The 13,343-nt window shown below is 45.6% G+C and overlaps 1 protein-coding gene across 1 annotated transcript in view; it reads left to right on the top strand.

Annotated features, from left to right (window-relative positions):
* Positions 1 to 13,343, top strand: part of CDHR3 (cadherin related family member 3) — a 280,029-nt gene that overhangs the window by 80,000 nt on the left and 186,686 nt on the right. Inside the window, exon 7 of the mRNA XM_085654140.1 lies at positions 2,153 to 2,301. Within this exon, the coding sequence (XP_085510266.1) occupies positions 2,153 to 2,301 (149 nt within the window). The remainder of the gene's footprint in view (positions 1 to 2,152; positions 2,302 to 13,343) is intronic.

The raw sequence follows: 13,343 nt of genomic DNA, 5'->3' as shown, positions 1-13,343 counted from the left end.
GAAAGGAAAAGAGGTTGAGTAGCTTGGAATTAGAGAAACTGGGTGGGATTTGATTATATTGTTAGGTTATTAGGACAGTAGGAGAGACTAAGAACAGGTGTGGAGAGAAGATAAGAGATGAGTCAGAATATACCTCCATATTACATCAAATAAATCAAGGGGTGAAAGAAAATAGCTGGAGTGGGGGGCAGAAAGACAGGGATAGAGGTAGTGTAGAAAACTATTTTTGTTTATTAGCATTGAGGTGAGTGCAGAGAGATGCAGTGTTGGATAGTCATTAGAGGTGGTATTGTGTAGTTGGTCAATGCAAGATGGTAAGAAGATAGTTCGATGGGATCAGAGAATCATCCACTTGGGTGTGGGTGGAGGGTTGTCTCGCTGCATTTCAACTGGTGGGTTTGCTGATGTTAAAGGGCTTGTCCCAAGGAGGGAGCTGGTGAGACCTCATGGTTTGTATGTCACCCGACAGATGATGGATAACTGTGCTGATCTCAAATGCAGCCTAACACAGTTTGATGAAAACAGCCCTGACTATTGGAGATCCAGCTGAAAGGGTTCTGGCCAGCAATGGCTACTCCTCAGGTTCTTAACCTAAGAGAATTCCTTTTGAGAATGGGGAAACTAAATGGTTAGTCCTGGAACTCAAATTAGGAAGTGCCCTATTTTGACCCTTTTCCTTTCGGCATCAATTCATCTTACTTCATAAAAAGGTGAAATATGATTAAAAAACCTTTTGAACAACCTACAGATCCAATGAAGGGGAAGCAGGGCAGATGACTAGGCCCCTAATACAATCCAGCCTATGGGTTGTGTTACATTTTAGGATGGTCTAGACTGGGTAGGAAACAGGTACAAATATCCTCATGTCTGAGCTGGGACATGAGCTCAAAACAGTACTATGGGCTGTAGACTGAAAATGACTTCTACTGACTCCAAGATGGAACAGTGGTGATGAACTGGCATATCTACTTCCTCAGGTCAGCACCTGCTAGCGTTCTTCAGCCCGATCACTGGCTGAGGTGCGCGCTGCAGCTAGGCAAAGCCTTCTTCCACAACTTCCTTCCTCATATTATTGACTGAGCGGTACTGCCATAATTATACGCATTCATGGGAGAGTTCTACCCAATGAATGTAAAGCTTAGCTCAGAGGTTATTACATTTGTTACTGGACAACTAGAGCACAGAGACTATCCCCTTTCCTTACAGTGCTTAATTGGAGTGGTGGTTGTCAGTGGGGCGCACCAGAACTAATTTCTGGGAACAGCACTTATTTTCCTGATCAAACATTGCCTAAAAGCAAGGGAGAGAGAAAAACAAATAAAGTGGATAGACGGAGGAAGAGAAAGATAGAAACATTGCCACAAAGGTAGTAGAAACCTGCAAGAGTGAGGTAAAGTGGCAGGTAATGTCTGTAAGTGGATTAAAGCGGCCTGAGGTAGGTTCAGGACTACGCAGTCTTAATATTCGGCACATCAACATTTAATAGCGTTAGTCACGGCCTTCTGACCTGGCGAGGTGCATTTTGATTGTTTGCGCTAAACGGTGCGCCATACGCAAACAATCAAAATGCACCGTATTATGCTGAATCCGCTGCCTCCAGGGCAGCCGCGAACTCGCGCAGCCCTGGGTGCCAGCATATTTGGTGAAAAATGGAGCAGCTGATTTACAGTCGCTCCGTTTTTGCACAGTGCAGGCGGCAACCTGCCTGCACTTTGAAGGGGAATTACAGATCCCTTTGCAGGCGAGTGCAATCAGTGACTGCGACCGCCCGAAGTGCGGTGCCCCGGGGCGCGCAAAGCGGGCTCAAATGCCCGTTGCGCCCCCAGGGCACTTTCTGCAATTCGGCCCCAGTACTTTAGGCTTCGGCACTTATTCCTTCATAGTCAACAATACTATCAGTGTCACACAATAGAAGAAATCGGGGTAGGGACATGAATGGTCTGCATGACAAGGAGGGAAGGTTCCACTCGGAGACACCGACATCAAAACGCCGAATACGATAGTAAGTTGGAAAGAAATGTTAGGGAACTTAAAATAAGAAAAGATGCATGATTCTGCAGGTGTTTTCCAAACAACTTCTTCATAATTAGAAATTTTCAAGCCGAATTACGAGACATCACTAGTGACGTTGTTTGTTGCCTCCCCGTTTCAGAAAACAAACTGTTTACAACATCCCAGAAGAACAGGTGCCAGGAACCGTTGTTGCAAACGTGACGGCGCGAGACCCCGACTCCGCTGGGTTTTTGGGCAGCCTTCTCTACAGCATCAACACGCCGAGCGACTACTTCACCATCAACCAGAGTAAGTCAAACACGCCACCGACTTCACCCAAGTGCTCCCTCGATGAATATATTAAAACATGCGTATGATGGAATGACTCTTGAATGTAGGAATACTAGGCCTGCAGCCAGCTCCAATGCAGTATTTTAGCAACTTCAGACAAAATGAATTTTTTTCATTTCGGTACTCTCTTCCCCGTATAAACAAGCATTTACAATGCAATGGTCTCGGCATTGGTAAAGTTAGAGCTATTGGCATTGCTCATGACATTATTTTTGTTTATGTTTTTGTTTTTTAAAAACATTTAAAGAAACGGCATTGTTATTTACAATGTCAATAGCTTAATCACTCTCAAATGCGAGACCTATTGCATTTGCACCCACACACAGAGCCACCTACACACACACTGATTAAGCTATTGACATTGTAAATAACAATGCCGTTTCTTTACATGTTTTAAAAACAAAAACATAAACAAAAATAATGTCATGAGCAATGCCAATAGCTCTAACTTAAACAATGCCGAGACTGTTGCATTGTAAATGCTTTTTTTTTTTAGAAATTGTAAGATTCCCACTCCCCTGATTAAGTATATCTCCAACCCTCACACGACACCAAAATACTTCCAAAATGATTCTCACATACAATAGGCTGTAAAACACGCAAACTATTTAAACACAAAGAAAACGATCTAAAGACCTGTGCGAAGTATACAAGCGCTATAATAAAACACAAAGTATCCTCAAAATGAGGTGTGAGCACAAAACACCACAAACAAGAACACCCACAGTATTCCGCTAACAAAGGTAGTATCCAGCTAACAAAGGTCCTAGCGCGAACATGAACGGTGTGTCATACAACTATCCTTAACTGGACCCGATGCCGGACTGGGTCACGTGTACGAATAACCTCTCCATGACATTATGAACACGAGCTTTCCATCATCCAGAAGATGCATTCTGGGAACTGCAGTCTTCGTGAACTTCAACTCAACCCATTGGAGTGTCACACCGGACAACAAGTTTGACATAAACAATGCGCAGGACTGGAATGTGCTGTGCTTCAAGGCGCTAGTATCCTTTCGTAACCTCAACGCCGACTACCCACTGGGCACAGAAAAAGATCCCAACGGGGTTAGGTGCATTATTAAGAGAAAATACCCCCTCTCCTCCCCAATAAGCCTACAACAATGCCTATAGACTGGGCGCCGCTCTTGCCTGCCAAGCGCCTCGCACACCTGTCTCCATCCTCTGGGCGCTACGCCCTCACTTGCCTGCTCCTCTGTCCGCCAGGGTGTCCGCTGCAGGCGGCCCAGGCAGTGCCGGAGCTGGGCGCTGGAGTGATGCCAAGTGCCAGCGTGAGGGGTCCGGGTTCCAAGCTGCCTTGCCCTGGGCCCCGGCGGCGTCCGCTGCTTCTATCCAGCCGATCACGGGATCACTGGCACCGGCATGTGACTTCCGCTGTCAGCCTCGGCCAGCCACGCGTCTGCGCCTGCGCGAGGCGAGAAGGGGCGTGGCTTAAGTACATTTGGTGACCCTCATTTCTGGGATCGTAAGCTGCCCCTGTCCGTAGAGGAGGATCACACACACCACGCGTCCGGCAGGCGACGAGAGTCAGATCGCCATGGACGCGCTGAGAAGCCCAAGATTAAACTGATCGTGTTTGAGTGGCCTTTGGATACTTTCTTCTGCCCAAGATCAAACTCGTAGTGGGTTGAACGCGCCCACAGGAGAATGTTAGCACTACGCAAGCATGACCTAGTTTTCAACAGCAGAATATACATGTCACCCCAGCCCCTCACTGAGTCACAGAAAAGTAAACAAAAAAGCACACCGAAGCACACCACCGCCTTTCTCCGAGGCACAGCAGAAATGCCTCGGAGAAAGGGAGCGTCCTTTTCGGATTCGGGGGCGTGTTTTGCTGTTGTCTCCTCCCTGAGACTTTTCGCAAAAAACACGCCCCCCCGATCCGAAAAGGACGGGGCAGGATTGGAGTGACGGGACCTCTTCTCCAATGGCTGGCCAGCATTTACTAGGCCAGCCAATGGAGAACAGGGGAGAAGAGGGGCGGGTTCAAGCCCCTCTTCTCCCAAGTCATTATCTCTCGCGAGCGAGACTGCGCAAGCGCAGCCATCGCTAGCCGAGACCTAAAAAGGGATCTTTGGAGGCTATTTCCTGCAATCTGCCGCCCTCTTGTGGTCGAGCCATTCAACACTCCTTGCAGTGACACTGCAACATGTCGAGTCTTCTCCATTACCTTCTTACAGTTTCCCTAACACTTTCTATCCTCCAACATTTATCTGCTGCTTATCCCTTTTGAATATTTGCAATTCACTCTTCCCCAAGTTGCCATTTCCCTTTGGTCATTTTTATTTTTCATCACTTTGCTTCCACCTCTTCTACTTTGACCTTCCTTTGTTTACTGTAGCATATACATTTCACTCCTAAAACTCATTCAGCCTTATTTGTCTGCCTGTGGAAAATTATCCCTTTGCCTAGATTACCATTGTGCTTTTGGGTAAAGCCAGAACCTTTTCTCTCTCCTTTACTGCATTTGTGTTTTTGCTATAAGTTATTCTTGGGGTGTGTCTAGGAACTTGATTAACTACAAAGGGCATTCCCCTGTCACAGGCAAATGTTAGCTGACAAATGGGCAGGGTCCTTTCCATGTCCCTTCAGCCGGTAGGCTCCAATCACAGTGGGCCTCTTTTTGACATTACAGTGTCAAATCCTGCTGGAGTGCCAAATCCGTTTTGATAGGTCTGCTGGGCTTTTAGCTATAACACTTGGGGCGCACTCCAGTGGGTGAAATCAGGATGCCAAAATAATTCTTGTGTATCCCCTATCTGGTTGCAGCAACACCCTGCTTTGTTGAACAAGACTTCTGTCTCTGAGTTTATTGGGGTACTGTGGCTGGTTCAAACTGGATTTTGGTGTTACATGTAGACGGCCACTAGGATTATCATAGCACACTACCCAGGCACACCTCAAGCATTCAGACCCCAAATTTAGTGTGGCCAAAGACTACTGCCATCTTGAAATGTCCAAAGTGACCTTGGGAACCTTTACCCCATTGATTTTGGCATGCCCTGTAGCCATTTCCACTCACTAGCTTCTACCAGGTATAGATGTGTGCCATCTCCAGGCACACACTTGAGAACTCTCCTGGACCTGAGGGAGATCCAAAGAGGACTGAACCTGCTGTCTGCAACCTGAGAACCCTGGTCAAACAAAAACAGACTTCAAGTGTCATAAACCTGAAAGCTGCATGGACACAACAAGCTACAAGGGGTATTTTCCTGCAACTGCCCAGCTGACCAGTGGCAAATGGACCTGGACTGCACACTGCTGTTTAGCTTCTGCCTGACACCCTCTGAGTCTCTAAGTGCCTATCCTGAGATCCAGGGTGGCTTTAGAAGTGTACTTCTGTGGTGGATTGGAACTTCAAGGACTAAAGTCACAAGGTAAAATCGTTGACCAGGATGAACCTGGTTGGTGTATCTCACCCACGCCCCATCGTAGTCAATGTGAAATTGTGCCTAGGCCCTAGGCTACCATGACCATTGACTAACTTTAGCATTTTATGCTTCTTGGTGCAACTCTTCCTTAACACTTTGAAGTATCATATGCCTGGTTCCCCTTATTGGATTTTGGTCATTTTTGTGCCATTTTGTTTGAACTATGATTAGATGAATGGTCAGGCCATTAAATAACTTGGGCCCAGGGTGTCTGATAGATTTTGCCCTGCCCAAATGAGCGTGTCTTGGAGTAGCCAACCAGTGAAATCTTTATTTATTGTTCCATAAAGCAAGTCTTTTCCAGGTTGTTATGTACAGTATGCGTTTGGCACGCCTTAATATGTGCCGGCTGGTTGGCCAGCAACCTAAGCTGCCTTTGCCGTTAGAGGGATACATGGTCATGTGTTCTAAGCCAGCAGCCTGGCTACCAGAGATACAGTAAATACACTGAAGTTTAGCTACACTTTTAAAATGTGGTGCTTCAGAGAAGGGTGCTCTACTACCACTCGGTCTTGGTACGGTATGCAAATGAAAAAAAAGGATGACTGGGGCTGATACTGAGACTGAGAATTGCAACCTGGAGGCTTAGAGTATGACCCTTTAAAAGAGGGTCGTAGCCACTGTTTCTCACAGCATGAGGGCACAGGCTACTGTCGTTGACTAGAGTGGGAAGCAATGAAAGTCGTTGTAAAGGGACCCTGCACAAGTAACACATTTGGAGCTAGGAATCTGCTGATTGACAATCTTAGAAAATTCAGAAGTTAGAAAGTTAACTCCCTTTTCAATTGAAGTAGAGTAGACTTGCTGAGGGAAAAAAGAAAAATCACACAATTTCTGGATAGGAACAAACTGCGCTTATGTATTTATACCGTCCCTTCTGTATGCATCATTGGTGCCTTGAGAGGCCTCAGAGCTAAGCTCATGTCTCGATGGCTCTGTGGATCTCACTCAGAAGGAGATCAACTAAATCATCGGATCTTATTTAAAGGAATTGTAGTCACAGTCCCCTGCTTTGCTTGTGAAGAGATGGGTCAATTACTGAATGATGCTAGCCGGCCCAAGATTACCAGAGAACAAAGAGAAGAAATGGAAACAAGATTGTAGAGCGAAGAAATGGTTGCGACTGTTATAGTATATAAAGCATATATGCAGATGTGCAGAGTAATATGCTATTTATTACTATTGTTGAGTATAGGTAGGGGCCATGACTCACAAGAGGTTATGCCTTCAGTGAGTCATGAGTCCCTCCCTCCCTCAACAAAAGTAATAAATAGTAGTATAAATTCTGGTCACCTGTACATATGGTTTATGCCATGACATTTTTTCACCTGTATCTGTGTTTTTTTAATGCGTTGAACCGAAACCAGTATGCAAGGGGATACATTTTTAATGCAAGGTCAATTCATATATTTTATAGAGATATAATTTTCTCTAAATAGCACTGCCCCCAAAAAAGCTTTCCTCCTGAAACATCAAATGAAAGTACTTAAATATGACCCCTGTGTTCATGCTGACACTATTATAGGAGACTGATTTTGACAGCTCTGTTCCAGAACATGTGCAGTCAATTTCCAGCTCACCCTAAGAGGGTACATTTCAGAGGCAGAGCTACTGCTCAATTACAAACCTGTGCTGTCACATATAATCTGCTCTATGGTTTCCAGTCCGGTTCTACCCTCACTGGGGTTTTGAGAATCTGATAATGATTTTCTGAAGCCAATTGATGTAAACGGGGGGCAGAAGCAGGCCAGCCGTGCTAGAATTGCTGGAACGTTCAGTCACATTTGACCATGTGGATCACAAAATTGTACAGCATCACCAGGGGCCTAGGATATGAATTCAGGTAGGGTGCTAGACCGAGTTTGATACTTTTCCGCTGAAAAGTGCCAGCAAGTAAAATTAGCCAACTTTGTCCCATCGCCTGTGCTTTTTACATCTTTTGTGAGACAGCACCTGTTGTGACACATGCAAGATATTTTGGTACCTAAAAGGGTATTGCTTACCGTTCATCGGCTTCGTTGTCGGTCTCATTACCTTACATCTCATTGGTCTGCGTGTACTGGTTTCACTTTCTGTTCTTCCCTGGAGCATGGAGCAGGTAAAGATTCATTGCTTTATTATTGTCCTTCCGCTTCTCATGCCTGGGTTGAGGGACTTTTGTTTCATCCAGTGTTGGCTCCTCCACTAAAGCAGAGGAGCCTCACACCACTGCTCACTGAGTGAGCAATTAAAAACAGAAAAATAAAATGATAATAACTTAACGTTATCATTGTATTTAAATGTACTGGCTTCATTGTTTGGGGGCGGGGTGGACTGTTTAGAGGCTGGGGTAGGAGTGGTAGACACTTCTTAGCGTGCATGACATTTTGGCTGCCCGTCTTGGGCCGGCCAAAATGTCATGCTCACTTTGCATGTTCTCCACCCAAGCTACATTACAGGCTGGGTGGAGAACATGCCCAGGGTCCCATTCCCAGTCTGAGCACCGAACCACGGCGCACAGACCAATCGCAATGCTGCATTGCAGTGTTGTGATTGGCTCAGGGGAGCCTGGGTGCTTCCTGCTTCCACAGAAGCCAGGAAGAGGACGAGAGGACGAAGGAAAACCGGAGGCTGGCCGCATCCAAGTAAGTGGGTTTTTAAAAATGTATTTTTAATTCCCTCCCTCTGCTCCCTCCCCCAGCTCCCCACGCCCGTTCAGTAGCAGCTGCTACTGGCTTCACCATGTGTCTCTCCTTTCCACCTCTAAAGGGGATGCAGTTGTAGGTTTTGTAAACCACGTCAAGTAAAAAAAGATCAAAGCAGAAGATGAAAAGACAAAGATGATGTATTCTCTATTTTAAAGAAAGCGGCAGAACATTTTGATCCTATAATTTGTCACGGGTAAAGTTTTCATTAAAATACAAACAATACCATCTGCTCAGAAATTGTTTTTCACATTTTAAATAAGGAGCTGAGAATACGTGATAAATGTATTTACCTGACATACGCCATTGTTCACAAGATTTTTCTTCCTTTCTGGGGCCGTATTACTGGAGTGCCCCGGGGGGGCAACAGGCGTTTAACCCTGTTTTGGCACCCCCTGGGCACTTTGGTATTACATAAGGATGTGGCCTAATGGCTAGAGAGGTAGACCTCAAAGCTGGGGACCTGGGTTTGAGTCTCAGTAGGGACGCTTGTGATTCTGTGCAAATCACTTAATCTCCCCATGCCTAACAAAATGAATGTGTCCATCTGTAATACAACTGGTGCTCATGTAAAGTGCTCTGATACGTTTTGGGTCGAGTTTGCTCTATATAAAAATATAAATACAAAAATAAACAGAAGGGGCCGCAGATGCTTGTGGGTCTCCTTCTGTAATACTGTTGGCGCATATAAAGCGCCAGTACTATATTACCAGAGGGTGTTCCTTCATTTGCATGGGGGCATGGCCCCCATGCAAATGAGACAATACCTTTGCCTCTGCACTGTATTACAGACATGGGCACAGAGGCATAGAAGTTGTTAGGAGGCTCACTGACCACCTAAAAGGTAGAGCAATCTCAGTGCGCCCACTGATGACAGCCCTCTGGTGGGTGTGAACGGGTCCTATGGACCTCCGGACCCCCCTTGCAGACGGGTGCAGTCAGTCACTGCACCTGCCTGCAAGGAGATCTCTAATCCCCCTTCAAAGTGCAAGCGGGTTGCCACCTGAACTGTGAAACACGGAGTGGCTTTAAAGTAGCCTCTCCATTTTTCACATAGATGGCCTGCCCCCAGAACTGCGCGGGTTTGCGGCTGCCCTGGGGGCAGCGCATTCATCATAATATGGCACCCTTTCCCTAATTGTGTGGGGCGCACCATTTAAAAGGTGCGTCAGGCGCAATCAAGGAAAATGCACTGTTTGTGTAATACAGCCCCTGGTACGCAAACAAACCAACCTCTGGTTGTCTGCTTGGCAGGTGTGAGAGGTTAAAATATTCTTGTTCTTTCGTATACTCCTGAAGGAAAGCAACATTGCAAGTTGCAGAAGTCAGTGAAAATTCCAAGGCTGTCTGAATATCTACAACCTGAAGATACATTATCATATCTCTTTTGATAAATCTCCTCAAACTATTTCGTGAAATCTTCGAAATGCCATAATATCAGAACGAAGAAGTCAATGATGTAAACAATTTCTGAAAAATCTGAAGAACTTCTGGGGCATATTTAACAGGGGCATTGTGCCGTCAGAGCGTCACTTGTTTTACGATGCTCTGGTGGGGCAATGCCCTCCTCCATATTTATAATGTGGTGCTAAGCCACTTTGTATGGCTTAACGCCACATTGTAAATATTGTGCTATGGGTGTTGCTGTGGGCGTTCCACTACAACACCCATTGCCTTTGACAAGAATCTGTAAATCTGAGGCAGCGACAAAAACTAACGCCATTGAAAAGCAGGCGTTAAAGTGGCGCAGTACTGAGAAATACTTTTATTTCGCCTCGTTTTTTGCTCTTTATAAGCGTGCTGCATTCTGCAGCACACATAGAAGGAGCACATCTCCTTTAATGATTTGTTTATGTGCAGGAAGGCACCACTTCCTACACATAAACAATCATCCCTGTAACGCAGGCACCCTGGCACCATGGCGCAAGGATATCTGCATTGGCGCTAGGCAGCTTTTCAGCACAGGGGTGTGCCGTATTCTTGTGAATACGGTGCATCCCTGCATTTTGCGTGCAGTGCAGCGCTGCGTCATTTCTTTCTAAATATGCCCCTCTGACTGGCCAGTACTGCTAGAAAGCCTGTAAGCTTAAGGGAGAGTCAGTCATGCGGAAGGTCGTTTTCAGACATGTGACCGACTGTGCACTGTCCTGCTAACCTTTAGAGGCCTTTGGGGTTGTGAGAATTCCTTCAATTTCACTACCACCATAAAAGAGCCAAGAATGACTGACTGGGCCCTGGACTGGCAAGCCATCTCTAGGTTCCCTAAAGGTATAATATATGACTGGCCAACTACCCTAGCCCTACTGACCTTTAAGAGACCCTTCCTGTGAACTATTCTCCCAATCCCATAAATCCTCGATACAGGCAGACATGACTCTGCCCCAGTGCATTATAGTCATACTAGTCTGACAGAACTTTCCTTATTTCACTGCAGCCATGTCAGAGTCTAGCATTTGATTTACTCTCCCCAGTCCCACCCTGCTTACATTGTCCCAAGAGAGCTCCAGAGATTTCCTGTTTCATACTTGAGCAGGTCACCCATAAAAGCTTCCAGGCGCGACTACATATTTCCCAACCCTGCTGCTAGGCTGCTAAATATCTTGTAGAATTTATGACACTCCTTTCAGTCCTGACTTTTTACAGCAGCACAGTGCCAGCTAGAAATTGTAATCTCCTGCTTACATTGGGAAATTAAAAACTTCATGTCCCACAATGCAAAGTGATGTTGGCTAAAATGTCAGGGCTCGCTAAAGGTGGGGGGTTCCTTGGTAGCTCTGCCTATTAACCTTGCACAGGTGCTGGCCTTTCTGGGACATAGCACAGTTTCTTCAGAATTTATATACACGTACAGTGAGGTTTCTGTGGTGTTTCTGTTTTTAGGTCGATCCTGGGTAGCGCATACGATGCAATGCCAGACATGCTGCCTTTGAGGTAGGGACTTAAAGATCCACCCACATTTTTCATTGGCTTGTGTCATTGTCAACTGTAAACTGTGGCTGTTCATTGGTCAAAAGGCTTAGTAGTCCCTCCTTAGTACCGCCTTGTCTCATTTTGTAACCTCCAATAGCGACACCCCCTGCTATGTGTCTTGTTGCTTGGTAGGCTTTAATTACAGTCTCCGAGCACTATTTTCTCAAATAGCATTGTCCTGCCTGCTTTTGCAGGCAGGACACACACTCTCCTAATGCTTTTTAAAAATTTTATCGCACACATTTCCAATGCAATAGGTCTCGCATTTGTGAGAGTTTAAGCTATTGGCATTGTAAATGACAATGCCTTTTATTTATCTGTATTAAAAACAGCACATAAATAAAAGGCATTGTCATTTATAATGCCAATAGCTCAAACTCTCAGAAATGCGAGACCTATTGCATTGCAAATGCTTGTTTTTAATTGCCAGATGGCCCCATGTCATCAAGGACACCATGTTCCTGTCACTTGCTTTGCTTTTACAAATAACCATGTTGGTCTATTTGAAACAAACCAATGTTACAACTCTTAGAATGCATTACATCTTTAGACGAAAACATGGGACTAAAAAACGGTGTCCTTGTGGAGAAGAGTCATCTGGTAAACTTTTTCTGGTTGTGATTTTAAAGAATGCAGTCCACTGTGACACCAGAGGTGGATTTCACAGCCCTAAATTGGGGTAACATAAGATGGTAAAACTTAAAAATCCCCAAAAACCCACATCAGTGCAATATTTCATGAGTGTTTGCTCAGCGAAGCTTCCCAGGAGCAGAGTGAAAGCTGACAATACACCCTGGGTTCTAACGGCCCGCCCTGGCAGAGGCTGTACTAGATCGGCCATTGATTGTGCTGTTATGCATGGCTTTCCTAGGAAGCCTCTATAGTTTACACCCGATTCTAAATCTGGTCAATCTCAGTTGTGACGTACCAATGGTTGATAAAAGCAGTGCTTAATTTGAGCAGGTGCTTTCAGGTGCTCAGCACCGGCACCTAATCCTCAGCACCGGTGCTTATAGCATCAGTTAAGGACACACTCTTTTGGAAGGCAGGTGATTTTCCACAGACTCGAACCCTGTTCCCCAGCTCCGAAATCAGCAGCTGTAGCCATTAGGCCAGGGTTCTCATCAGGAGGCAGTTTGCCCCAGCACATTTCTCCTGCCAGAGCTGCCTCCTGAGGAGAGCCCCGGCACTTTTTATTTTACAAATTAACCACTGGATAAAAGACACGTAACCCACTGTTACTGCCTCATAAATGCCCACCCACCGAGGCGGGCAGGCACTCTGAGAGCCTGTCAGTGCAGCACTGCTTGTCTGTTTTGACTTACGGCTGAAAGCACAGCTGCAGGAGGAGAAAGGAAGGCAGGAAGGTGGTGGGGGTTGTTTATATATTTTTCACATTTGGGACAGGGAGGATTTTGCAATATTGTATAGGGCTCCCCATTACTCCTTTGCCTCAGCCTAGCAGTTATATGCAGGGGCAGATGATTTTGTGGGTCATACACAACATAACATTATAAAAGGGTAACTGTGAGTTACTGGTATGTTTTTCACATCGGGGTTCTAAGAGGCATGATAGACAACTCAAGCTTCGTTCTCGTTGTCGATTTGATGTCACTCAGAACCCCTCAGTGCAAAACACCCGCGTAACTCATAGTCACCCATCTATAATTCTATTTTGTCTCGAAATCCAAAGTCAGGTCAATTACCAGATTTTGATCAGAGCCTCGCACCCAGATTGAATCCACGTGTGCCAAGGCATGTGGAACTTATCTGCCACCCTGGAATTATGATAAAGCTTCCAATGTGCTATCCCTCAGTTCTCTGATTTTGTTTCTATATACTTAGAAACACTCAAATCCTGTTCCCCAATTTCGGCACCTTGTATTTTAACA

This window comes from Triturus cristatus, chromosome 4_1 (genome assembly GCF_964204655.1).
Source record: "Triturus cristatus chromosome 4_1, aTriCri1.1, whole genome shotgun sequence".
NCBI classification, from domain to species: Eukaryota; Metazoa; Chordata; class Amphibia; order Caudata; family Salamandridae; genus Triturus; species Triturus cristatus.
Note: the sequence above shows the minus strand (reverse complement) of the source record. Positions and strands in the feature narration are given on the sequence as shown.